This window comes from Mobula birostris, chromosome 13, assembly GCF_030028105.1.
Source record: "Mobula birostris isolate sMobBir1 chromosome 13, sMobBir1.hap1, whole genome shotgun sequence".
Classification (NCBI taxonomy): domain Eukaryota; kingdom Metazoa; phylum Chordata; class Chondrichthyes; order Myliobatiformes; family Myliobatidae; genus Mobula; species Mobula birostris.
The window spans coordinates 79450417-79478372 of record NC_092382.1 but is presented as its reverse complement, the minus strand read 5'-3'; the positions used below and the strand labels follow the sequence as shown (position 1 = coordinate 79478372).

At 42.8% G+C, this 27956-nt stretch overlaps 1 protein-coding gene across 6 annotated transcripts; it reads right to left on the bottom strand.

Annotated features, from left to right (window-relative positions):
• Positions 1 to 27813, bottom strand: LOC140207029 (uncharacterized). Of its 6 annotated transcripts, XR_011888460.1 has the most exons (6): positions 27703 to 27813; positions 18022 to 18092; positions 13964 to 15398; positions 4040 to 6001; positions 2108 to 2292; positions 1 to 484 (listed from the first exon to the last, which is right to left on the bottom strand). XR_011888460.1 is itself a non-coding variant. In XM_072275348.1 (3 exons), exon 3 carries the CDS (start codon positions 5591 to 5593, stop codon positions 4790 to 4792), a length of 804 nt encoding a protein of 267 aa, XP_072131449.1. In that variant the 5' UTR covers positions 5594 to 6001; positions 18022 to 18092; positions 27703 to 27813; the 3' UTR covers positions 2300 to 4789. The 6 variants fall into 6 exon arrangements, 1 of the variants encoding a protein (XP_072131449.1); XR_011888459.1 differs by lacking the exon at positions 13964 to 15398; XR_011888461.1 differs by lacking the exon at positions 13964 to 15398 and having other exon boundaries at positions 2180 to 2292.
• Positions 27814 to 27956: the final 143 nt, after the last annotated feature.

Below are 27956 nucleotides of genomic sequence, written 5' to 3'. Positions count from 1 at the left end.
TCAAAAGTAGCAAAATGTATTTAAACGACTAACTTAATCAGAAGTTAACTGATCTACGGCAACTCTGAAACAGTTCTTAAAAGAGTAAATGCGAAAACAGTTCTTAAAGTGGTAAATTCGAACCCAGTTCTTAGAATGGTAAATTCGAAAGTCCGAGAGATTTATACAGTCAGTTAGGAGAGACTTTCCTAAAGTAAAGAATTCCTCGAGGACGTGACATTACTGCTGACCCCAGCCGGAACCTGCCTTGTCCGCAGGATTCACGGCGACGGAAATAAAATGGTTTAAAGGAACTGACCTTTTCCTCTGGAGAATAGTTACTGCACAATTCTTCCTGCTTTAGCAGATGATATGTCAGATGCAGGTCACTATTTCTTGAACAAAGATTCAATAAAGGTCGATCCTCTCCAAGAGAGCCGAACGACATCAGCTTTACTTGACTCTGTGAGTTCCTGTACTTTAGTAAGGTCTTCACTCTCCAATACTACACACAATAGAAAATAGACCTCCACTTTAGAGGGAAACTAAACGAATATGCAGCATAACAGAGTATCTGACGAATTAAATAACAAACTAAACTTAAAACTCAACTGGAAAAACTAACTACATCGCACCAGAGGTCTCTCTTTATATACCTGGTGAGTACATGTCATCACGTGACCTCACATCGGCGGGAAAATTACATCATGTGACCTCCACAAGACGATTACATCATGCTCATCACGTACTTAATTACATCATAGAAACCATAGAAACTACAGCACAGAAACAGGCCTTTTGGCCCTTCTTGGCTGTGCCGAACCATTTTCTGCCTAGTCCCACTGACCTGCACACGGACCATATCCCTCCATACACCTCCCATCCATGTATCTGTCCAATTTATTCTTAAATGTTAAAAAAGAACCCGCATTTACCAGCTCGTCTGGCAGCTCATTCCATACTCCCACCACTCTCTGTGTGAAGAATCCCCTCCTAATGTTCCCTTTAATCTTTCCCCCCCTCACCCTTAACCCATGTCCTCTGTTTTTTTTTCTCCCCTTGCCTCAGTGGAAAAAGCCTGCTTGCATTCACTCTATCTATACCCATCATAATTTTATATACCTTTATCAAATCTCCCCTCCTTCTTCTACGCTCCAGGGAATAAAGTCCAAACCTATTCAACCTTTCTCTGTAACTGAGTTTCTCAAGTCCTGACAACATGCTTGTAGACCTTCTCTGCACTCTTTCAACCTTATTTATATCCTTCCTGTAATTTGGTGACCAAAACGGAACACAATACTTCAGATTCGGCCTAACCAATGCCTTATACAACCTCATCATAACATTCCAGCTCTTATACACAATACTTTGATTAATAAAGGTCAATGTACCAAAAGCTCTCTTTACAACCCTATCTACTTGTGACACCACTTTTAGGGAATTTTGTATCTGTATTCCCAGATCCCTCTGTTCTACTGCACTCCTCAGTGCCTTACCATTAACCCTGTATGTTCTACCTTGGCTTGTCCTTCCAAAGTGCAATACCTCACACTTGTCTGTATTAAACTCCATCTGCCATTTTTCAGCCCATTTTTCCATCTGGTCCAAGTCCCTCTGCAGGCTCTGAAAACCTTCCTCACTGTCTACTACACCTCCAATCTTTGTATCATTGTATCATCATGGTCATAAGACAGTCACAAGATACCCATGAAGTTTGGAACACCTGTAATATCATGGGCTCATAACTTGTTAACCAGCCTCATGTGTAGCACCTTGTCAAACACCCTCTGAAAGTGCAGGTTCACATCATCAACCGATTCTCCTTTGTCTATCTTGCTATTACCACTTCAATAAATTCAAAGAATTTCAACACACTGTTCAGGCAAGATTTTCCCTTGAGGCAAACATGCTGAAGGCCGATTTTATTATGTGCCTCAAAGTGCCCTGAGAACACATCCCGAACAACTGACACTAATATCTACCCAACCAATGAGGTCAGACTAACTGTCCTGAAACTTCTGTTCTTCTACCTCTCTCCCTTCTTGAATAGCAGAGTGACATTTCCAAATTTGGAGTCTTCCGCAACCATATCAGACTTCATTGATTCTTGAAACATCATTACTAATACCTCCACAATCTCTTCGGCCACCTCTTCCAGAACTCTGGGATGTACACCACCTGGTCCAGGTGATCTATTTACCTTCAGACCTTTCTGTTTCACAGGAAATTTCTCTCGAGTATCGGCAACTTCACACACTTCTGACACTGACATCTGGACTTCCACCTTCCCGTTGGTTGCTTCCATAATGAAGACTGAAACAAAATACTAAATCAGTTCACCTGCCATCTCCTTGTTCACGATTACTACCCACCCCACTCTCACCAGACATCGTTTCCCTCTGGTCCAATATCACTGTTGCCTCTCTTTTACAGTTTATTTATCCGAAGAAACATTTGGTATCAGCTTTAATGTAATTAGCTAGCTTCATATTCCATCTTTTCTTTCTTAATTACTTTTTTAATTGCCTCTTGTTTGTTCAGAAAAGTTTCCCAATCATCTAACTTCCCATCAATTTTTGCTCTGTGATCTGCCCTCTCTTTGGCTTTTATGTTGGCTTTGCCTTCTCATTCGCTGAGGTTGTGTGATGTTGTCTTTGGAATAGTTCTTCCTTTTCGGAATGTATATATCCCGTGTCTTCCGAATTCCTTCCCGTAATTACAGCCACTGATGCTAAGCCATCATCCCTGCCAGTGCTTTTTTTTCCCTATCAAATTTGACCAGTTCCTTTCTCATGCCTCTGCAGTTGTCCTTATTCCATGGTTATACTGATACGTCTCACTTTAGCTTCTCCATCTCAAATTTCAGGGTGAATTCAATTACATTAAGATCGCTTGCCCCTCAGAATTGTTTTACCTTAAGTGCTCTAAATCGGTTCATTGCACAACACCAAATCCAGAATAGCTGATTCCCAGCTGGGCACAACCAGGAGGTTGGTGACCAGTGGTGGGCCACAGGGATCTGTTCTGGGACCCTTACTCTTTGTGACTTTTTTTATAAATTTCCTGAATGAGGAAGTAGAGGGATGGGTTAGTAAGTTTGCTGATGACACAAAGGTTGGGGGTGTTGTGGATAGTGTGGACGGCTGTCAGAGGTTACAGCAGGACATTGATAGGATGCAAAACTGGGCTGAGAAGTGGCAGATGGAGTTCAACCCAGAGAAATGTGAAGTGGTTCCTTTTGGTAGGTCAAATATGATGGCAGAATGTAGTATTAATTTAAGACTCCTGGCAGTGTGGAGGATCAGAGGAATCTTGGGGTCTGTGTCCATAGAACACTCAAAGCAGCTGCACAGGTTGACTCTGTGGTTAAGAAGGTGTATGGTGTATTGACCATTATCAATTGTGGAATTGAAGTTAGGAGCCGGGAGGGAATGTTGCAGATATATAGGACCCTATTCAGAACCCACTTGGAGTACTGTGCTCAGTTCTGGTCGCCTCACTACAGGAAGGGTGTGGAAACCATAGAAAGAGTGCAGAGGAGATTTACAAGGATGTTGCCTGGATTGGGGAGCATGCCTATGAAAACAGGTTGAGTGAACTTGGCCTTTTCTCCTTGGAGAGACAGAGGATGAGAGGTGACCTGATAGAGGTGTATAAGATGATGAGAGGCATTGATCATGCAGATAGTCAGAGGCTTTTTCCTAGGGCTGAAATAGCTGCCACAACAGGGCACAGGTTTAAGGTGCTGGGGAGAAGGTGCAGCAGAGATGTCAGGGGTAAGTGTTTTCCACAGAGAGTGGTGAGCAGGTGGAATTGGCTGCCGTCAACAGTGGGGGAGGATAATTTAAGAGACTTTTGGATCGGTACATGGAGCTCAGAAAAAATAGAGGGCTACGGATAACCCGAGTAATTTCTGAGGTAGGGACATGTTCAGCACATCTTTGTGGGCTGAAGGGACTCTATTCTGCTGTAGGTTTTCTATGCTTCTATGTTAACTCTTCAGAAACAGGGAACATGACCCATAATGTGGAAATCAGCCATGAATGAGGAGGTTAACTACCAATGTCATTCTTCCTCAGCCCAGAGATTTCAGGGGAGAAGAGCATGTCAGATAGAATTGCAGTCAACTTGACTTCTTCAGTCTGCAGAGAATTCAAGGGAAACCTCTTCACCCACAGAGTGGAGACTATTTGGAACCCATCACCACAGGCAGAGCGAGAGGTGAACAACAGGGGAGAATTCAAAAGGACTGTCATGGAACAGAATCACTGGTAGGGTCCAGCCGGCCTGAGTTGACTGTCTACTGTACACTAGGTGTGTTATAAATTCACTAAGTACCGGAGACAGTGTTCAAAATAGAACTGATTTATTGGTCTCTTATCCAGAATATTAAACTCCAGTCCCATTAAAGGTGAATGTGCAGCAGAAGAAACTCCTCCCATGCCCAGTGACCAGGGTGCAGGACTGGGTGTGGTGAGCAGCAGCAATAATTGCAGAGTTCAGCACCGACAGTCACTCTCGAAATTGCATTCAGCAACGGTGATGGACAAATATCCAGCATGCAGCTTATTGAAACTTTCTCCCCACTGTGAACCCGATAGTGTGTCACAAGGTTAGATTACTGAGGGAATCCCTTCCAACATTCACAGCAGGTGAACCGTCTCTCCCAGTGTGAACTCAATGATGCACGTTTGATTGAGAAGGCTGAGAGAAACTCTTCCCAATGTCTGAACAGCTGAACGGCCTCGTCCCGGTGTAAACTCACTGGTGTCTCTGCAGATGAGATGACTACATGATTCCTTTCCCACATTCACAGCAGGTGAACGGTTGCTCCCGTATGAACTGACTGGTGTGCCAGTAGTTGGGATGACCGAGTGAACCCCTTCCCACATTCTGAGCAGGTGAACGGTTTCTCCCCAGTGTGAACTCGCTGATGACTCAGTAGATGGGATGACTGAGTGAATCTCTTCCCACAGGCTGAGCAGTTGAATGGCTTCTCCCCAGTGTGAACTCGCTGGTGTCTCTGAAGAGTGGATGACCGACTGAATCTCTTCCCACAGACTGAGCAGTTGAATGGCTTCTCCCCAGAGTGAACTGACTGGTGTACCAGTAGTTCGGATGACCGAGTGAATCCCTTCCCGCAGTCTGAGCAGGTGAACGGCCTCTCCTCAGTGTGAACTGACTGGTGTACCAGTACGTCGGATGACTGAGTGAATCCCTTCCCGCAGTCTGAGCAGGTGAATGGCCTCTCTCCAGTGTGAAGTCTCTGATGTACCTTCAGTTTAGATGACCTAGTGAATCCCTTCCCACAGTCTGAACAAGTGAACGGCCTCTCTCCAGTGTGAACTCGCTGATGTTCCTTCAGTGTAGATGACTGAGTGAATCCCTTCCCACAGTCTGAGCAGGTGAACGGCCGCTCTCCGGTGTGAACTCGCTGGTGTGCCATTAGGTCAGATGACCGAGTGAATCCTTTCCCACAGTCTGAACAGATGAACGGCCGCTCCCCGGTGTGAACTCGCTGGTGTGCCATTAGGGTGGATGACCGAGTGAATCCTTTACCACAGTCTGAACAGGTGAAAGGCCGCTCCCCGGTGTGAACTCGCTGGTGAGCCATTAGGTCAGGTGACCGAGTGAATCCTTCCCCACAAATTCAGCAGATGACCAGCCTTTGTCCAATGTGAACTGACTGGTGTGTCCATGGGCGGGATGACCAACTGAATCCCTTCTCACACACAGAACAGAGGAATGGCCTTATCCAGTGTGAACTTGCTGACGTACCTTCAGTTGAGATGACTGAGTGAATCCATTCCTGCTGTCTGAGTAGATGAACGGCCTCTCCCCATGTGTAAAATGACGGGCATGCCAGTCGGTCAGATGATCGAGTGAATCCCTCCCCACAGTCTGAGCAGGAAGGATGATTGAGTGAATCCCTTGCTCCACTTCTTAAATATCTGGGCTGAGACAGCAAAACTGGCGTGTTGTTCTCAAGATTCCCGTAGACAAATTCCTTGCCATTTTTAACCTATGAAAAGATTTACAAAATCCATCAATGGGTGAAGGACAACATTTCAGATGAGATCACTTCAGTTGCTAAGGCGTGAACTGACATCACACTGTTACAGTGAAGTTCAACCCAAGTTGGAGAGAGAAATCATCTTCTAACTGGGCACAGTGCTGGTATCTGGAATGAGCATCAAATTCTCTGATAGTCTCCCTGTCTCATTAGGAATGGGGTATTTCTGCCATCTCCAATCTGTGACCTGGCTCAGTTTGACTCTCTCCATTGGTATTATTCCCTGTTCCCACTGAGCTGCATGGGTGCCTGGCCCCACAGTAACTGAAACACTCTCACACAAATAGCCGGCAGTGTATTGCATGTACCCACCACTCTCTGGGTAAAAAACTTACCCCTGACATCCCCTCGGTATCTATTTCCAAACACCTTAAAACTATGCCCCCTCGTGTTAGCCATTTCAGCCCTGGGAAAAAAACCTCTGGTTATCCACACCATCAATGCCCCTCATCATCTTATACACCTAAAAAAGGAAATTACACATTATTTTGAGGATTTGTTAGAAGTCTACAAAATTATGAGGGTATAGATAGGGTAAATGCAAGCAGCTTTTTCCACTGAGTTTGGGTGGGATGACAACCAGAAGTCATGCGTAAGTGGGGAAGGGGAAAATTTAACGGGAACATTTGGCAAAGCTCTTTACTGAAATTGTCGTGAGAGTGTGGAATGAGATGACAGCACAAGAGTTGAATATGAGCTCGGTTTCACCATTTAGAAGAAGTTTGGATGGGATCCTGGATGGTAGGTGAATGGAGGGCAATGGTCCAGGTGCAGGTGGTTGCATTAGACAGCTTAAATGTTTTTCGGCATTGACTAGATGGGCCAAATAGGCTGGTTCCGTACTGAACTACTCCATGTTTCTATGACAGAGAAGCTGGTCAAACTTGTTTGGAAGGGATACGGTCGGAGTGACAAAGGAGCAGCAGTGGCTGGAGTTTCTGGGAGCAATTCTGGAGCTGAGTGATAGATACATCCCAAAGAAGTGGAAGCATTGGAAAGGCAGGAGGACACAACCGTGGCTGAAATGAGAAGCCAACATCAACATAAAAGCCAAAGAGAGGGGAAACAAAAGAGCAAAACCTATTGGGAAGTTTTTAGAAGCTAACAGAAGATGACTAAAAAAAAAGTCATATGAGCTCAGGGCATGGAATTATGATATTGTAGTCATTAATGAGTCTGGGTCCCCAAAAGTCTGAGGCATTGGGAAAGAAATGTCCCAGGCCTCATTATCTCTTGAAAACCAAGGTCCCCTGCACCAGTCACCTTTCAACTTTTATTTTGGCAGGCACAAACAAACTCTACACCCTCAAAATTTCCCTGGTGAAGGCCTCCCACTTACCAAGTGCTTCTTTGCAGAAAACAGCCTGTCCAAAACAATCTGATACCATCAAAATTGACCTTTCTCCGATTTAGAATCTCACCCCATGGACCAGACTTCTCTTTTTCCTTATTTACTTTGAATTTCATGACATTATTATCGCTAATTTCTGTCACCAGCCCTGGATCATTCCCTAATAGCTTATTGCACACTTCTACGTCAGGAATTCTACGTATTGATTAAGGGCACACTTGACAAACTCTACCCCATCTGGTCCTTTTACAGAATGGGAGGCTCAGTCAATATATGGAAAGTTAAAATCACTTTCTGAATTAATCTTTGTTTCTTGGCATGGTCTGCGATCTCTCTACAAACTTGTTCCTCTACATCCCTCAGATTGTTGGGTGCAATCAAGTTCCAATAATGGCTACAATATCATAATTCCCTGTCCTGAGCTCATCTAGCTTTCCTACGATGCTTCTTGCATTGTGATATACACAGCTCAGCACATTCATCGCACCATGCTCAAACGTTTGATTGCTGACTCTATCTGAGGTCTGAACAACATCTGACTGGTGTCAAGAAAACAACGTCTCCCTCATTGTCACAAAAACAAAGGAGCTGATTGTGGACGACAGGAGGAATGGAGACAGGCTAACCCCTATTGACATCACTGGATCTGGGGTTGAGAGTATGAACAGCTTTAAGTTCCTCGGCATAAACATCAACAAGGATATCACATGGTCTGTACATACCAGTTGAGTTGTGAAAGAAACACAACAGCACCTCTTTCACCTCAGACAGTTGAAGTTTGGGATGGTGCCCCAAATCCTAAGGACTTTCTACAGGAACACAATTGACAGCATCCTGACTGGCTGCATCACTGCCTTTTATGGGAACTGTACTTCTCTTAATCGCAGGACCTGGCAGAGAGTGGTGCAGATAGCCCAGCGCATTTGTTGAACTTCCCACTATTCAGGGCATTTTTAGAGACAGGTGTGTTAAAAGGGCCCGAAGGTTATTGGGGACCCAATTCACCACAACCACGAACTGTTCCTGCTGCTACCATCCAGGAAACGGTACCACAGCAAAAAGACCAACAGGCTCTGGGACATCATCTTCTACCAGGCCATCAGACTGATTAATCCATGCTGATACAATTGCATTTCTATGTTATATTGACTGTCCTATGTACAAACAATTTATTATAAATTACAAACCCCATTTCCAGAAAAGTTGGGATATTTTCCAAAATGCAATAAAAACAAAAATCTGTGATATGTTAATTCATGTGAACCTTTATTTAACTGACAAAAGTACAAAGAAAAGATTTTCAATAGTTTTACTGATCAACTTAATTGTATTTTGTAAATATACACAAATTTAGAATTTGATGGCTGCAACACACTCAACAAAAGTTGGGACAGAGTTAAAATAAGATTGAAAAGTGCACAGAAAAGTCATGCTACTGTGACAATTATAGCCACCTGGGCTCAGGAGTACTTCGGAAAACCATTGTCACTCAACACAGTCCGTCGCTGCATCCAGAAATGCAACTTGAAACTGTATTACGCAAGGAGGAAGCCATACATCAACTCTATGCAGAAACGCCGGCGAGTTCTCTGGGCCCGAGTTCATCTCAGATGGAACGAAAGACTGTGTAACAGTCTGCTGTGATCAGATGAGTCCACATTTCAGCTAGTTTTCAGAAAAAAACGGGCTTCGAGTTCTCCGTGCCAAAGGTGAAAATGACCATTGGGATTGTTATCAACAAAAGGTGCAAAAGCCAGCATCTGTGATGGTATGGGGGTGCATCAGTGCCCACGGCATGGGTGAGTTGCATGTATGTGAAGGTACCATTGACTCTGAGGCGTATATTAGGATTTTAGAGAGACATATGTTGCCATCAAGGCGACGTCTCTTCCCGGGACATCCATGCTTATTTCAGCAGGACAATGCCAGACCACATTCTGCATGGGCTACAACAGCGTGGCTTTGTAGACACAGAGTGCGTGTGCTTGACTGGCCTGCTGCCAGTCCAGATCTATCTCCTATTGAAAATGTATGGCACATGATGAAGAGGATAATCAGACAACGGAGACCACGGACTGTTGAGCAGCTGAAGTCTTATATCAAGCAAGAATGGACAAAATTTCCAATTGCAAATCTACTACAATTAGTATCCTCATTTCTAAAATGATTAAAAAGTGTTATTAAAAGGAAAGGTGATGTAACACAATGGTAAACATGCCTCTGTCCCAACTTTTGTTGAGTGTGTTGCAGCCATCAAATTCTAAATTTGTGTATGTTTACAAAATACAATTAAGTTGGTCAGTAAAACTATTGAAAATCTTTTCTTTATACTTTTGTCAGTTAAATAAAGGCTCACATGAATTAACATATCACAGATTTTTGATTCTATTGTATTTTGGAAAATATTCCAACTTTTCTGGAAATGGGGTTTGTAGTATAAATTACATAATGCACATTTAGACGGAGATGTAACATAAAGATTTCTACTCCTTGTGCATGTGAAGGATGTATGTAATAAAGTCAATTCAATTCACCCTCTCCACTATCTGTTCTGCCATTCCCACTTCAACTTATTTTAACCACATCACCCTTCCCCCCACACTAGCACTAGCAATCCTTACCACTAGCATATTATTCCCCTTTTGTTCTGTTCCCCTAACGAACAAATCCCCTCTCATCCCTTTGACTTTCCTCTGCCAGGTAATCCCCCCAACGGTTTCCTAAGTGGTCCACCTGCTGTTGTGCGGGATAGCAACAAGAGTGCTCTGTGATGGCTATTTAAACTCTTTCCCCTTCCTGACTCTCACCCAGTTTCCAGTGACCTGCACCTTAGGTGTAACTCACCTCTCTTCATGTCATATCTATCACCCCCTCCAACTCCTGGATGATCCGGAATTCATCCATTTCAAGTTCCAACTCCTTAAAGTGCAGGGTTACAAGCTGCAGCTGGATGCACATCTTGTAGGTGAGGGCATCAGGGACACTGGAGGTCTCCCCACCTTCCCACCAATGTCCCCTCTAATTTGTAATGACCAGTGTGCACATAAATCTTGTACTGTGCATTTTTATACCCAGCGATAACATGTGCACAGTGAATTTTATATAGAGAGGTATTAATTTTAACAGCTGTCGATAAGAACTTTGATCTTCTCTGGGATCGATCGAGTTCATCTGCGCGCTCACACAACCTATGTAGCAGGCCTGTAACGGGTAATGAAGGATTTTCTCCCCAGAGCTTTTGCACATTTTCCATATGTAGTTTGCTTGCTAAATTGCGCTTCTATAAGTCAGATTTCCAAATATCACTCCACTTCTTCCCACTTGTAAATTATCCAGCAACTTCTGCATTGCCACAATACACACAGATAACACCAGTTTCTATATTGTACATAAATATTTCCCCTGAATCCTCCTGAGAAATTGAGGATATATAAAAAAGTCATTTTGAACCTATGTAACCTCTGACTGAAAGAATAATTGGGACTGAATAGGAATGTTTGAACTGAAGTAAACTCTGTCTTCAGCGGTTAGCTAAGACAGGCTCATTACCAGTTCTCTGCAGCTTGCAGAGAGACACACTGAGAGCTGATAACATTATACATTATACCCTCATTAGTTCATAACATTATATATTGTACCCTTGTTTGAGTACAGAGAGGACTACTCGTTGATAAGGACAGGAATGAACATCTGCCTGTAATTAAGTCAGGGCCTTGCAAAGGGAATAACTGATTTTCATTTTTAAAATCTTTTTTATTAATTATTATTAAAGATCAACAAAATTATTATTAAAGATCGAGGGTCAAAAGTTCGACTTCTGATTTTCTCCAAACTAAGACATAGCATCACCTGAGAGAACCATTGTATCAAAGTAGGAGCAGAAGCATCTTTCCATTTCAACAAAATAGCCCTTCTGGCCAATCACGTCACAAATGCAATTACATGTTGGTCTGATAGAGAAATACCATGAATACATTGAGGGATTATACCAAACAAAACTGTCAATTTATGAGGTTATAAATTAATTTTTAAAACTTTAGAAATTGTCGAGAAAATAGATTTCCAAAAATGTTTCAATACAGAACACGACCAAAACATGTGTGTCAATATAGCTGTCTCAGTTTTACATCTATCACACTGACTATCAACATTCGGAAACATTTTTGACAGTCTCTCCTTTGTCAAATAGTAATGATGTACAATTTTAAATTGAATTAAAGAGTGACTGGTACAAATCAAAGAAGAGTTAACCAACTTCAAAATCCACAATCAATCCTCTGTTATCAAGGTCATGTTAAGCTCTGTCTTCCAATCTTGCTTAATCTAAAGTGAAGGGTAATTATGCTGTTGTAACAATAAATTATAAATTTTCCCAATAAAACCTTTCACAAAAGGGCTCATTTTTGAAATAAAATATAACAGGACAGAATCCTGTATATATGGAAAATTACTTAAATATTCTTGTAAAAGAGACAGACCTAAAGATATTGCAGGAAATGTGAATACAAGCGAGAGTATTTAGTTGCTAAACTCTCAAAAGACATCAATCGGCCATCTTGGAACAGATGAATGAAGCAATAAACTCCTTTATTCCTCCAAAGAAGAAAGGTAGGATCTCTTAATGAAGGTTTAAATAAATAATTTCAATAAACTAAAAAGTTTAAATTTTTTGAGATCAAAAAAAATTACGAAACTGGAACCAAATTCATAATGACTGCTTAATCACAGGATATAAATTTAATTCAGCAATTTTGGCCAGTTGTACAGGTATAGAAGGTCCTAATAATGAGGTTAAATGAAACTGTTTCACAGCTTTCAATTCCAAATCAACCCAAGGTGATCGTTCATTTTTATAAGTCCAATTTAACGAAAAACACATATAATGTATATTAACAGCCCAATAATACATTCTTAAATTAGGCAGAGCAAGACCTCCATCCTCTTTTAATTTTTGTAAATGATATATATCAATTCTTAGTCTTTTATTTTTCCTGTCATGGTCCGGACCGTGAAATTTGCATTCCGGTTAATGGTCCGGTCCATCAACCCTTGCTCCAGGTTTTCCTGTCTACCCTGTTTCTGTTCCTGTTGAGCACTAATTGAGGCAGCTATTTCTCATTGGGGCTGGCTACATTAATACCTCCAGAGACCAGGGTATGGCTGCTAGATATTCTTGTCCTTACTCCTTGTACCCTTTCCCCTGCCTTCTGTTTCCACGCCTGAAGCCCTGCCTTGTCTTTCCAGTAACTCTCGCATCGCCTTGCCTGTAGTCTTGGAGCCACCCTGCACCTAGCTTCCTCCCTGTCCCTTGCCTCTACTGGGTAAGTCAGGCCGTCTTGCCATTACCCTGCGGTTGGCTCTGTCCCTTCCTGTCCCTAGCCTCCGTCGGGTAAGCCAGGCCGTATTGCCATTACCCTACGGTTGGTTCTGTCCCTTCCTATCCCTTGCCTCTGTTGGGCAAGCCAGGCCGTATTGCCGTTACCCTACGGTTAGTTCTGTCCCTTCCTGTCCCTTTTCTCTGGCGGGTGGTGATCCGCGCCCTGCTCAGGAGGAGCTTCAAGACCCCAAGCCTCGAGCCACGCCACAAGCCAAGCTTCAAGACCCCAAGCCTCAAGTCTCCAGCCAAGCCTGCCTCCAGCCTCGCCTCAAGTCTCCAGCCTCGCCTTAAGTCTCCAGTCTCCAGCCTCGCCTCAAGACTCCAGCCTCCAGCCTCGCCTCGTCTCCAGCCTCCAGCCTCGCCTCAAGTCTCCAACCTCCAGCCTCGCCTCAAGACTCCAGCCTCCAGCCTCGCCTCGTCTCCAGCCTCGCCTCAAGTCTCCAGCCTCGTCTCCAGCCTCCAGCCTCGTCTCATCTCCAGCCTCCAGCCTCGCCTCGTCTCCAGCCTCCAGCCTCGCCTCAAGTCTCCAGCCTCGTCTCCAGCCTCCAGCCTCGCCTCAAGTCTCCAGCCTCGCCTCAAGTCTCCAGCCTCCAGCCTCGCCTCAAGACTCCAGCCTCACCTCAAGTCTCCAGCCTCCAGCCTCGCCTCAAGTCTCCAGCCTCGCCTCGTCTCCAGCCTCCAGCCTCGCCTTAAGTCTCCAGCCTACAGCCTCGCCTCAAGACTCCAGCCTTGCCTCGTCTCCAGCCTCCAGCCTCGCCTCAATTCTCCAGCCTCCAGCCTCGCCTCAAGACTCCAGCCTCCAGCCTCGCCTCGTCTCCAGCCTCCAGCCTCGCCTCGTCTCCAGCCTCGCCTCAAGTCTCCAGCCTCGTCTCCAGCCTCCAGCCTCGTCTCATCTCCAGCCTCCAGCCTCGCCTCAAGTCTCCAGCCTCCAGCCTCGCCTCAAGACTCCAGCCTCACCTCAAGACTCCAGCCTCGCCTCGTCTCCAGCCTCCAGCCTCGCCTCAAGTCTCCAGCCTCCAGCCTCGCCTCAAGACTCCAGCCTCCAGCCTCACCTCGTCTCCAGCCTCCAGCCTCGCCTCAAGTCTCCAGCCTCCAGCCTCGTCTTATCTCCAGCCTCCAGCCTCGCCTCAAGTCTCCAGCCTTGCCTCAAGTCTCCAGCCTCGCCTCAAGACTCCAGCCTCACCTCAAGTCTCCAGCCTCCAGCCTCGCCTCGTCTCCAGCCTCGCCTCGTCTCCAGCCTCCAGCCTCGCCTCAAGACTCCAGCCTCCAGCCTCGCCTCGTCTCCAGCCTCCAGCCTCGCCTCAAGTCCCCAGCCTCCAGCCTCGCCTCGTCTCCAGCCTCCAGCCTCGCCTCAAGTCTCCAGCCTCCAGCCTCGCCTCAAGTCTCCAGCCTCACCTCAAGTCTCCAGCCTCCAGCCTCGCCTCGTCTCCAGCCTCGCCTTGTCTCCAGCCTCCAGCCTCGCCTCAAGACTCCAGCCTCCAGCCTCGCCTCGTCTCCAGCCTCCAGCCTCGCCTCAAGTCCCCAGCCTCCAGCCTCGCCTCAAGTCTCCAGCCTCCAGCCTCGCCTCAAGTCTCCAGCCTCCAGCCTCGCCTCGTCTCCAGCCTCGCCTCGTCTCCAGCCTCCAGCCTCGCCTCAAGACTCCAGCCTCACCTCGTCTCCAGCCTCCAGCCTCGCCTCGTCTCCAGCCTCGCCTCGTCTCCAGCCTCCAGCCTCGCCTCAAGACTCCAGCCTCCAGCCTCGCCTCGTCTCCAGCCTCCAGCCTCGCCTCAAGTCCCCAGCCTCCAGCCTCGCCTCAAGTCTCCAGCCTCCAGCCTCGCCTCAAGTCTCCAGCCTCCAGCCTCGCCTCAAGTCTCCAGCCTCCAGCCTTGCCTCACCTCAAGCCTGAAGACTCCAGCCTCGTCCTGCCTGCCAGCCAAGTCACGTCCTTGCCTACTTGTGGGGTCCGAGCCAGAGGCAAGACCCAGATTCTGGATCCTTCTCCAGTCTCTGGCTCGGAGTCCAAGCCCGGGCTCCTAGCTCTCTTGTCCAGTCCTGTTCTGGGTTCCTGGTTTTTGTGTCAATGTCCTAGCCCTCACCCTGTATCCTAGTCCTGTCCCTAGTACTTCAGTGTCTGTGTCTTCCACTTGGGTCCGTTCCCAGCCACCACCTTATGACAATTCCAAACAAAAGATGAGATAATAGGGTTAACCTGATCAAAAAGCTTCTTAGTTAAACAAAGGGATATTTTGAAATACATATAAATATTTTCGTAAAATCATCATTTTAACTGCATGAATTCGGCCGGCTAACAGTGTAAGTGGATTCCATCTACAAACTTTAAAAGGAATGTCATCATATATAGAAGCAGAATCATTTAGAGGAACTAATTCACTTTTATGAAGGTTTAATTTATATCTCGAAAACTTTCCAAATTCGTTTAATAGTTTCAATAAACTAGGAATGTATTCTTCAGGATTCGACATATAAACTAAGAGATTGTCAGCATAAAGGGAGATCTTATGAATAGTCCTATTTATGAAAATCCCATGGATATCTTTAGCTTCACAAAGTGCAATAGCCAAGGGTTCCAGCACCAAATTAAATAACAGGGGACTTAGTGGACATCCTTGCCTCGTACCCTGCGAAAGCCGAGAAAAAGGAGATCTGCAATTATTGGTAATAAGTGTAGCAATAAAGCTTTCAGATATCATTCTAATCTACTTATTAAAATTAATACCAAAGCTGTATTTCTCCAAAACGTTAAATAAGTTTTCCATTCAACTCTGTCAAATGCCTTTTCAGCATCGAGAGAGACAATGCATTTGGGGAGTCTTAGAAAAGGATGAATATATAACATTTAACAGTCTCCGAGTGTTAGAGAAGGAATAACGGCCCTTTACAAAACCTGTTTGGTCCTAAGAGATCATTTTAGCTGGTATATTCTCCAGCCTATCAGCCATTATTTTTGAAATAACTGTAGCATCCTTATTTAATAATGAAATAGGTCTATATGAAGCACAGTGTGTTGGGTCTTTATCTTTCTTAAGAATTAAAGAAATAGAAGCTTCATAAAATGTGGGAGGTAACTCTCCTATCAAAAGAGAATCTTTAAGCATTTCCAACAAATATGGAGAAAGCAATTTTTCATTCTTTTATATAATATCCTACAGAATAACCATCCAGTCCAGGAGCTTTACCAGATTGCATTGGAAAAAAAAGCTTTCTGAATTTCATTTTCAGTGATAGGAGCATCAAGAGTTTGTTGATCATCAACAGAAATTTGAGAAAAATTGATCTTTTGTAAATAGGCATTCATTTTAGAAGGATCAACTGAAAACTGAGATTTATAAACGTCAATGTAAAAGTCTTGAAAATTTGTATTAATGTCTTCATAATTACATGATAAACTACCATCTCTCTTCTGAATTTTTAAAGTGGGTCTTTCGGCTGTAGCTGCTTTTATCTGAGATGCTAACAGCTGATTATTAGCAGCTCATTATGACTATTATTAGCAATGATGCCTACCTTTCCGATTTCACACTCTACTGACGTCACCGACAACATTTTTGGTTTAAATCCTTATCAGAAGGGATTAATAACAACTATTTATGACATAATTATGAAAATACAGCCAGGTAGATCTGATAAATTTAAAAATGAATGGGAAAGGGAACTTCAACTTCACTTACCTATATATCTTCCTCTATATGGGCTAACTATATTATGATACAATTTAAGGCAGTGCATAGGGCCCACATATCTAAAGTTAATCTAGCTCGTTTTTACTCCCATATAAATCCTATTTGTGACAGATGTCACTTTGAGGTGGCTTCTTTGACTCGTATGTTATGGTCCTGCCCTCTCTTGGAAAAATTCTGGAAAGCTATTTTTGATATTATTTCAAAAGTTTTGCATTTTTATTTACAACCCCATCCTATTACAGCAATTTTTTGTTGGCCAATGATGGAACATAGACCTTTATCCTCTTCAGCCTGTCAGATGGTTGCCTTTGTTACATTAATGGCCAGAAGGTCCGTTTTATTGAATTGGAAAGAGACCAACCCCCCGACTACATTTCAATGGTTTTCCCAAACTATATCATGTTTCAATTTAGAAAAAATCAGAAGTGTAATTTTTGATCCTTCGGTTAAATTTGAAGAGACTTGTAAGCTATTTATTCAACATTTTCATATGATGTAGTTTGACCTTTTCCGAATCCTTTTTACTAACTTAGAATATGTGAATAGAGGAGCTGAGCTGACGACATTAATGAATGTATTCGATCTAATCTAATATATTGGTTTTGTTCTGTTTGCTTTTCTGGGGGGTTTAGCAATTAGTTCTATTTTTTAGCTCTCTTTTGATTTTTGGGGTTCTTCTTTGCAACATCCCTTTCTTTTTATTTATTTTTTTCTTCATGATTAACTATATCGAGAGTTTGGAAGTCTATTACACATGTACTATTTGTAGTACTTTGTATATGTTTATTAACAATAAGGTAATTCCAATCTCTTCATATCACTGTTGTTATTATGTTTATGAACTTGGTAGTCATAGTCATATTTTATTGATCCCGGAGGAAATTGCTTTTCGTTACAGTTGCACCATAAATAATAAATAGTAATAAAACCATAAATAGTTAAATAGTAATATGTAAATTATGCCAGGAAATAAGTCCAGGACCAGCCTACTGGCTCAGGGTGTCTGACCCTCCAAGGGAGGAGTTGTAAAGTTTGATGGCCACAGGCAGGAATGACTTCCTATGACGCTCTGTGCTGCATCTCGGTGGAATGAGTCTCTGGCTGAATGTACTCCTGTGCCCACCCAGTACATTATGTAGTGGATGGGAGACATTGTCCAAGATGGCATGCAACTTGGACAGAACTTGAAAATTTCTGTCCAAGTTGCATTCTGTCCAATAGAAAGATTTAAAAAGAAAGCCTATTATTTTTATCTCCAAACACATAAAATTGACTTTTCAATTTAAGAAAATTTCTGTCATTAGAATAAGTTGATCATAAATTATATTGTGATGGTAGTTCAACCCTTTGTTTGAATAAATCACTGTTAGGAGAGATTGCATAATTATTCCGCAAGTCTTTAATTTATTTTGAAATCTTATCTAACTCTGTTTTCGTCCGTTTCTTAAGCTTAGCTAAATAGGAGATATCTGACCGCGCAAAACACTGTATGCTTTAAATATATCCCATATAATCAATTTTGACACATCTCCCATATTATTAAAAAGAAAAAAAAAATTACCTGAGTCTCAATAAATTTGACGAAGTCCAAACTTTGTAATCAATTTTCTGGAAAACGCCAAAGCAAATATGCTATAACGACATAATTCAATTCAAAAGCTAAGTTTAAAGGCGCATTATCCGAGAAAATGATAGCATCATATTCACATTTCTGGACTTTGGACAGAAATCGGAGATCAGTTATAAAATAATCGAATCTCAATTTTTTTTTATATGAACATGTGAAAAAAAAGAATAATCTCTATCATTTGGATGCAATGTCTCCAAACCTCAACCAGGCAATAATCAATTAAAAAGGAGTTAATAAGTGATGCAGAACAACTCGGAAGCCACTGATTGGTTGAACTCTTGTCAATCAAAGGACTTAAACAACAGTTGAAATCACCAAACATTAACAACCTATATTCATTTAAATCCGGCAATAAAGTAAATACATTTTTAAAAACAAGGAGGATCATCTACATTATGTCCACACAGATTAACCAGGACAATTTTTCTATTACAAATTGTTCCTTTAACAATTAAAAATCTACCATTAATATCTGACACAATGTCTTCTTAGATAAACAAAATATTAGATTTAATAAAATTAGATACTCCCTTTGTTTTATTTTGCCAAGTAGCGTGAAATTGAAGGCCCTTCCACATTTTAAAAAAACCTATTTTGATCGCCCGTTTTGATATGTGTTTGTTGAACAAAAATTATATTGGGTTGGAATTGATTAATGATTTTAAAAGTCTTCTTTCACTTAATAGGATGATTCCAAACACATACGTTCCAACTTATAATGATTATCTGTTTAGCTACCACGAAATAAAGAAATTATTTAACACATAATTACACGCATACCAGCGCAGGCTAATCAAAACTGGCGGTGATAAGTATAACCATATACAAAACACGCACGCTCCGGAACTCCGTAATGGGAAAAAAATACAATAAAGAAAACTAAAATTAATCCTACAATTAATCTTATAACTCAATACTAACCCCAGTCCTCCCATCACACTGAAAAGCCCGAAATTTGGACAAAAAGAGCCAAAATGCGTCCCCATAGAAGTAAAAAAAGAGACACACTTTGCGAGCTGCCCATTTTAATGGTGATTTTAAAAGCTTTCCTTAATTCCTCCCCCCAGTTACAGAAAAAAACACACAGCCCTAAAATAGGAAAGCCCTGCAGAGGGAAAAAAATGTTTATACTTAATCCTTAAAAATAAGCTGGGGAATGCAGAAACAATCTCCAAAAATGCCAAAACCATAAAGTTAAACAAAAAGAAGAATGTCTTTGTAATCTCTAAGGAAGAAAAATCAGCACCATTTTCCATTTAACTTACACACCCAATGAAAATCTGTTTTTAGAAGAGAAAACTAACTATCTATCTTCTAAGCACTCCCAACTATGTATATATAAGAAAAAGTCCTTATGAACTATGAACACTGTAACTTAGTTAATGGAAAAAAGAGGATAGGCACAAATAATCAAACTGGTTAATAATCTGTTCGCTGTGTTAATTCGCTCAGTAAACCAAACAGATTTCGGAAATGTCATTCATCAGTCACATCAAAAAGTTCACATCTTCTTTAAATGGTCCATCGATCAAAGGACATCTGAAGTAAGTCAGAAATCTTGAAAGCTTCTTTTCTTTCTGAAATAACAATAATTCACCAGACCTAAAACCATTCAAACCTCGGCTGCAACCAAACTACAGTTAACATAGTCCAATGCCGCTTTGGAGTCCAGAAAAATAGGAGGAGTTGAATCTTTGGGAACTAATTTTAATCGGGCTGGATAGCGAAGTGATGGGAATAATCACAGGAATGATCATCTGTCTGTAATTTAGTCAGGGCCTTGCAAAGGGAATAACTGATAAGGCTGGGACAGTGCATCCATCTGTAATTAAAACCTTGATTTAGCGAACTCTCTTATCTAAGTAATTAAGTTTTGCACCAACAGACTTGGTGGGCGTACCAGTTCAAATAACATCTTCCAATAGTAATGTCTGGGGTTAGTGTATATATATATATATATATATATATATATATATATACACATATAGCTGTAACCTGACTAAGGCAGTCCACTTGTCAGATGGTGGCAGTTCTTACCTGCCTTCCCTTTGACAACTGGATCTCAAACCCCTGCAGGAGAATGCACATAAGTATTTCCGTCTTTATCACATCTTTGATAACTGACTCCAGCGGTTTCCCCACCACCGACGTTAGGCTAACCGGTCTATAATTCCCCGGTTTCTCTCTCCCTCCTTTTTTAAAAAGTGGGGTTACATTAGCCACCCTCCAATCCTCAGGAACTAGTCCAGAATCTAACGAGTTTTGAAAAATTATCACTAATGCATCCACTATTTCTTGGGCTACTTCCCTAAGCACTCTGGGATGCAGACCATCTGGCCCTGGGGATTTATCTGCCTTCAATCCCTTCAATTTACCTAACACCACTTCCCTACTAACATGTATTTCGCTCAGTTCCTCCATCTCACTGGACCCTCTGTCCCCTACTATTTCTGGAAGATTATTTATGTCCTCCTTAGTGAAGACAGAACCAAAGTAATTATCCAATTGGTCTGCCATGTCCTTGCTCCCCATAATCAATTCACCTGTTTCTGTCTGTAGGGGACCTACATTTGTCTTTACCAGTCTTTTCCTTTTTACAGATCTATAAAAGCTTTTACAGTCAGTTTTTATGTTCCCTGCCAGTTTTCTCTCATAATCTTTTTTCCCCTTCCTAATTAAGCCCTTTGTCCTCCTCTGCTGAACTCTGAATTTCTCCCAGTCCTCAGGTGAGCCACTTTTTCCGGCTAATTTGTATGCTTCTTCTTTGGAATTGATACTATCCCTAATTTCTCTTGTCAGCCATGGGTGCACTACCTTCTTTGATTTATTCTTTTGCCAAACTGGGATGAACAATTCTTGTGGTTCATCCATGCAACCTTTAAATGCTTGCCATTGCATATCCACCGTCAATCCTTTAAGTGTCATTTGCCAGTCTATCTTAGCTAATTCACGTCTCATACCTTCAAAGTTACCCCTCTTTAAGTTCAGAACCTTTGTTTCTGAATTAACTATGTCACTCTCCATCTTAATGAAGAATTCCACCATATTATGGTCACTCTTACCGAAGGGGCCTCTCATGACAAGATTGCTAATTAACCCTTCCTCATTGCTCAAAACCCAATCCAGAATAGCCTGCTCTCTAGTTGGTTCCTCGACATGTTGGTTCAAAAAACCATCCCGCATACATTCCAAGAAATCCTCTTCCTCAGCACCTTTACCAATTTGGTTCACCCAATCTACATGTAGATTGAAGTCACCCATTATAACTGCTGTTCCTTTATTGCACACATTTCTAATTTCCTGTTTAATACCATGTCTGACCTCACCACTACTGTTAGGTGGCCTGTACACAACTCCCACCAGCGTCTTCTGCCCCTTAGTGTTACGCAGCTCTACCCATATCGATTCCACATCTTCCCGGCTTATGTCCTTCCTTTCTATTGTGTTAATCTCCTCTCTAACCAGCAACGCCACCCCACCTCCTTTTCTTTCATGTCTATCCCTCCTGAATATTGAATATCCCTGAATGTTGAGCTCCCATCCTTGGTCACCCTGGAGCCATGTCTCTGTGATCCCAACTATATCATAATCATTAATAACAATCTGCACTTTCAATTCATCCACCTTGTTACGAATGCTCCTTGCATTGACACACAAAGCCTTCAGGCGCTCTTTTACAACTCTCTTAGCCCTTATACAATTATGTTGAAAAGTGGCCCTTTTTAATGCTTGCCCTGGATTTGTCGGCCTGCCACTTTTACTTTTCTCCTTAGTACGTTTTGCTTCTACCCTCACTTTACACCCCTCTGTCTCTCTGCACTGGTTCCCAGCCCCCTGTTGTGAACTAACCTCCTCTCGCCTAGCCTCTTTAATTTGATTCCCACCCCCCAACCATTCTAGTTTAAAGTCACCTCAGTAACCCTCGCTAATCTCCCTGCCAGGATATTGGTCCCCCTAGGATTCAAGTGTAACCCGTCCTTTTTGTACAGGTCATGCCTGCGCCAAAAGAGGTCCCAATGATCCAAAAACTTGAATCCCTGCCCCCTGCTCCAATCCCTCAGCCACGCATTAGTTACGGTTTTGAGAAAAAGCCATCTGTAGGAGTTGCTATGGAAACAAGTCAAAAAAGAGGTCATAGAAATCAGATAAGTGGATTGTTTGGATGAGTGGATCTTCCACAATATACACATGGTTTTTATAAGTCTGGTGATCATGCTAAGTTTAGTAAACAATGAGGGGGAGGTTGACACCTCTCCAAGATGATGATGTGTGATAGACTTTTCTACCTTCCATATTCCAGCAGGACTTGGAGGGTAGTGAAGGTGATGAGAGTAAGGTGTATGGGAAAGGTTTGTCCTTATTGAGGGAGGAATTTATAGAGGAACAGAAGCGAGATTCTGAAATGATGGCTTTAAAGGAGACAGCTCTCACAGAAGAGGAGGTTCAGAGAGAGTCAGCAGGATATTATCTTAAAGATGGGGTGTTGATAAGGAAGTGGAGATCAGCCACTGTGCCTGCAAGTGAGGATTGGGCTGTTGTGCATCAGGTAGTGCTTCCGAAACTTTACAGGGCTGAAATTTTAAACATGGCTCACAGTATGCCTTTAGGTGGACATCATGGAGTGAGAAAGACAGTGAATAGTCATACTTTAAAAATGCCGGGGGAAACAGGATTATGAAGGAACTTTACTGGCCTAATTTAAGAAAGGATGTTGTAAATTTTTGCAGGACTTGCCATACCTGTCAGGTTGAGGGAAATCTAATCAGGTTATTCAAGTAGCAGCACTTAGACCAATACCTGCCTTTGGTGAGCCTTTTTCCAGGCTCATAGTGGATTGTGTAGGCCCATTTCCAAAGACTGCAGCTGGTCATCAATATGTGTTAACAATTATATGTGCTGTGTCTAGGTTCCCTGAAGCCGTTCCTCTTGGAAACATCAAGGCCAAGACTGTGGTAAAAGCACTCAGTAAGTTTTTCACACTGGTAGGTCTCCCCAAAGAAATTCAATTTGACCAGGGTAGTAACTTTACTTCGAGAACATTCCAGGGGATAGTCGTAGAATTGGGAGCTAGGTACATTGGGTCATCTGCATATCACACAGAGTCCGAGGGAGCCTTGGAATGGTTCAACTCCACTCTTAAGGCCATGATTAAAACATATTGTGTGGAAAATGGAAAAAAAAAAACAGCATGAGGGGGTTCCCCTACTCTTATTTGTTGGAGATTCGATTCAAAAATCATTGGAGTGTAGTCTATTTGAACCTGTGTGTGGTCACAGGCCAAAATGACCTTTGACCCTACTCGGAGAACTATGGTCTGATTTGGAAATATGGGTCAATATGCGGGAGAGACTTAACAAGGTCTGTGACCTTGCAAAGGAAAGTTTGCAGAATGTTCAAATTAAAATAAAACACTTGTTTGATAAGGTAGCACCTGTGGGTACTGTTATGAAAACAAATGGAGTTGTGATGGCTGGGGAAGAGGTGCAGAATCATTTTAACCTACTGAGCACACACCCCTCAGCATCAGCGGCTCCACAGTGGAGAGAGTGGAAAACATCAAGTTCCTTGGGGTGCAGATCTCGGACAATCTCACCTGGTCCAGGAACACCACTGGGATTGTGAAACAGGCCCAGCAGAGATTGCACTTTCTGAGGAAGCTTAAACAAGCATCACTCCCCACTAACATCTTAACTACATTCTACAGAGGCGTGGTTGAGAGTGTGCTGACCTTTTGCATCACAACCTGGTACTCCAGCTGCAAAAAAAGCCTTGCAGAGGGTGGTTAGGGGAGCAGAGAAGGTTATTGGGGTTTCCCTACCTTCTGTCCAAGGCCTCTTTCAGAGTCGATGCCTCCAGAAGACACGGTACATCAGTAAAGACCCCTCACACCCTCTCCATGAACTGTTTGTTCTTCTGCCATCAGGCAAACGTTACAGGAGCATCAAAACTAAAACCACAACAGCTCTCTCCCACAGGCAGTCAGACTGCTAAATAGCTGCTCCACCTGACTCTGCTTTGGACACTTTTAACTTGCACTGGACACTTATAACTGATTTTAACTGACATGTGGCTGTTGTGTTTTACTATTTATTGTTATGTTTATTATTTAGTGTTGCATTTGTTATGTTATGATTGCACTGCCCCTGAGAAACGCTGTCTCATTCTGCCCTGCAGAGCTGATGCATGGTTAGAATGACAATAAAGTTTTTTGAATCTTGAATCTAGTATCAACAAGATTTAAGAATTCCATTGTTTTGAAAAATATTACTGATAAGGTCCATCAGTTGGAAGCTACACTGCAAAAACAATTGCAAGAATTAATTAGCAAGCATTAAGATTTATTTCCTGACATTCTAAGACAGTGTACCTCTGCAGGGCATGACGTCATTGTAAATTCAGCCCAGCCGATCAAAGAGCATCCTTACGGAATGAATTTAGAGAAAAGTAAAATGGTTGAACAAGAAACTGGAAACAAGAAGGAACAAGGAAAGAGAGTGGATGACTGTATTGATAGAGTGGGAAAGGCTAAATACCTTACAAAAATTGACCTGTTAAAAGGATACTGGGGTGTTTCTTTAACAGAGAGGGCTAAGGAAATATCAGCATTTTTGGCATCATCTGGAATGTATGAGTATAATGTTTTATTCTTCGGGATGAAAAATGCTCCAAGGACATTTTAAAGAATGATCCATTCTATGATTAGAGGTTTAGAAAACACGGGGGCTTATATTGATGATTTAGTGGTCTGGAATGACATGTAAGAAGAGCATATTGCAGGTCTAGAAAAACTGTTTGAAAGACTTTCCAAGGCCAATCTTACTGTGATCCTGGATAAGAGTGAATCTAGCTATGCCACAGTTACATATCTGGGCTCCGTAGTAGGCCAGGGCAAACTGGCTCCTGTACAGGCCAAGGTTCAAGCTATTGCTGAGGTTCCTGTTCCAACCGGCAAGAAAGCTTTGAGGAGATTTTTAGGAATGGTTGGGTATTATCGTAAGTTTTGTAAGAACTTTGCTGACATTGCTCTCCCCCTAACAAAACTCCTAGCGAAGAGTGAAAGATTTGTATGGAGTGACCGTTGCCAGGAGGCATTTGAACAACTAAAAACCATCCTATGTTATCATCATGTGCTCAAAGCATCTGATTTTTCCAAACCATTTTCTATAGCAACAGACGCTAGTGACGAACTTGCTGGGGCAGTACTGTTACAGAAGGGTGTGGATGACACTGAACACCCAGTAGCTTATTTCTCCAAGAAATTTAATGGGCACCAGAAAAATTATTCCACTGTTGAAAAGGAATTACTAGCACTTATTCTGGCTTTACAACATTTTGAAGTCTATATTTGTCCTGCCCAGAGACAACTTGTGGTTTACATGGATCACAATCCATTGGTGTTTCTAACTAAGATGAAGGATAAAAATAGATGGTTGTTAAATTGGAGTCTGATATTGCAAGAATATGACCTGAAAATCAAACACGTGAAAGGTACTGACAATATTATAGCTGATTATTTATCCAGATGTTAAGTTAGAAATTGTACACGTTTTTGCTCTGTTATCTGAAAATTATACATGTATTGTTTTAAACTCTGTAATTTCCATTTAAACTAAAAGTTTTGCCTGTGTCAATTTTTTTTTGAAGAAGGGGGTGTGACAGGGGTCGTGAATTACCCCTATGAACTGTGCTTTTGAAAAGAGAGATAGAGGGGTATTCAACACCAGACACCTTGTTAAAAGAGAGAGAAAGAAGGAGAGAGAGACGAAGACTGCTTTGAGATGATGTTATGGTTTTTCGGCAGTATGTTTACACTTTTGCAGGGACACTCTCAGCTTCTGTATTCTTACAGAGAGAAGGGAGGAGCTACTTGATTGGCAGTTGGTATTCAGTGCGGTGAGATAAATAGAAGGTCAGATGATAGACCTACAGACACAATGGTTTTGGACACTGAATGAGCTTTGTTGTGCCCATAGAAAAGGTGGGTTTTGGAGAATCGATCAGTGGCTCTTGAAGTGTGAAAAGGGTGTGACCGGTGGGGAGCTATTTGTGTGTCCAACCCTCGCGTGGGTTGATAATTCCACCACAGAAGAACGGCCCCCTTTGTTGTGGTCACAGTCAGTGACTTCAAAAGGATTTCAGAGGACAACGGGAAGATCAACAGCATCAGCTCACCTGAAGACTCAAATCTCTCCCTCTCTCTCTCTCTCCATCACTACTCAACTCAATACCACAAACTGAACTGAACTTTACTCATCATCGTAAGACTATCTCTTTACCCTTAGACTTGAAGAAGCTTGATTTCCATATTCATTGCTAACCTGTTTGATATATCTGCATTTATATTACTGTATTGCATAGTTACTAATAAATAGTATTAGTTAATAGCAATACAGGACTCCAAACTGTTTTCAATTTCTGCTGGTTCTTTAACCCGTCACGGGGTACGTGACAATACATAAAGCCGATCATTCCTGAGATTATTCTTGTAAACCTTGATAGCAACAAATGTACAGGACACATTTCCAGGAATAACAGACAAGTTGGTACCAGGGAAAAGTTGTGCTTTCTTTCATGTTCTACTATCACAGAACGAGCCATTTGCATTTCCAGGTTAAAACAGGTTCATTTCAGGAAATATAAACCACACCAGGGTGAGTGACATTAAAAAAACTGGAATTACCAGAAACACTCAGCAGGTAAGGAACAGCTGTAGGGAGAGGAACGAACGTAACGATTCAGGTTAATAACGTTTTATCAGAATGGCCTCACACATTTTCAGTTTTTAGTGCAGATCTCCTGCATCTTGTGTTTATGTTTAATTTCCACTGCCTGATAGACAGTGAGGGGGAATTTCCAAACACAGTTTGAACACTGGTCTATTTTATTTCTACTGATGCAAACACAGAGCAGCCACTACCTGTGAGGATGGAATGGGAACGCATCCTCTCCTCAGGTTACAAGCAACACACATAAAAGTTGCTGGTGAACGCAACAGGTCAGGCAGCATCTCTAGGAAGAGGTACAGTCGACGTTTCGGGCCGAGACCCTTGTCCTAACTGTACCTCTTTCCAGAGATGCTGCCTGACCTGCTGTGTTCACCAGCAACTTCTATGTGTGTTGCTTGAATTCCAGCATCTGCAGATTTCCTCGAGTCTCTCCTCAGATCAGCAGTCATTGTTTCCAAAGGAACTCCAGAAACAAAGATCTGATCCCAGAACTCAGCGGCTCATAAACTCGGGCAGCTCGACCCCGGGTCCATTTTACTTGGATCAAAAACTGTGATACACCAGGACCCAGCCTCACAGAGCCAACAGCTGAATCTGCCACTCACACACCACCCCCACGGCTGGCACACCACGTGATCCTACGTCACAAAGCGGAGGGCGGGGCAGATCTGCGATAAAACAGCCTCATGTGACCGGCTGACGGGACTCCCATTTCAATTCTGTGGAAATAGACAGCCTGGGCTCCTGGTTTGGATCGTTCAACGCAGATTCAGTGAAGTCGACACATTTCTGACGAGCCCAGATAACTGGGTACTGAATGAGTAACTGGCCCTCAGTTCGGGGATCACGGACAACATCAGATCTCCCCGCTCGGGATCGGTCTCACCGATGGGAAAGTGAAAACTTCGGCCCGCGGACAGTGATCGCGACCTTTCCCAATCCCGCTGCCGCAGATGAATCGGCTTCAGCACTGAGCGGAAAGGAAAACACCACCCATCTGGATGCAGTGAGCATGCGCGGCGTCAGTGTTACATCATCCGGAGGGCGGGGCCTCGGAAACAGACGCAGATGCTGCCCATCCGCGGTCAAATGGGAGGGGCAAATGGGATCACGTGACTGGTGGGGTTTTCCGCCGCAGGC

What these genes read in the sequence shown, in the direction of transcription:
- LOC140207029 (XM_072275348.1), bottom strand. Translation starts at nt 5,593, where the DNA reads ATGGCTCACCAGCGAGTTCACACCGGGGAGCGGCCTTTCACCTGTTCA.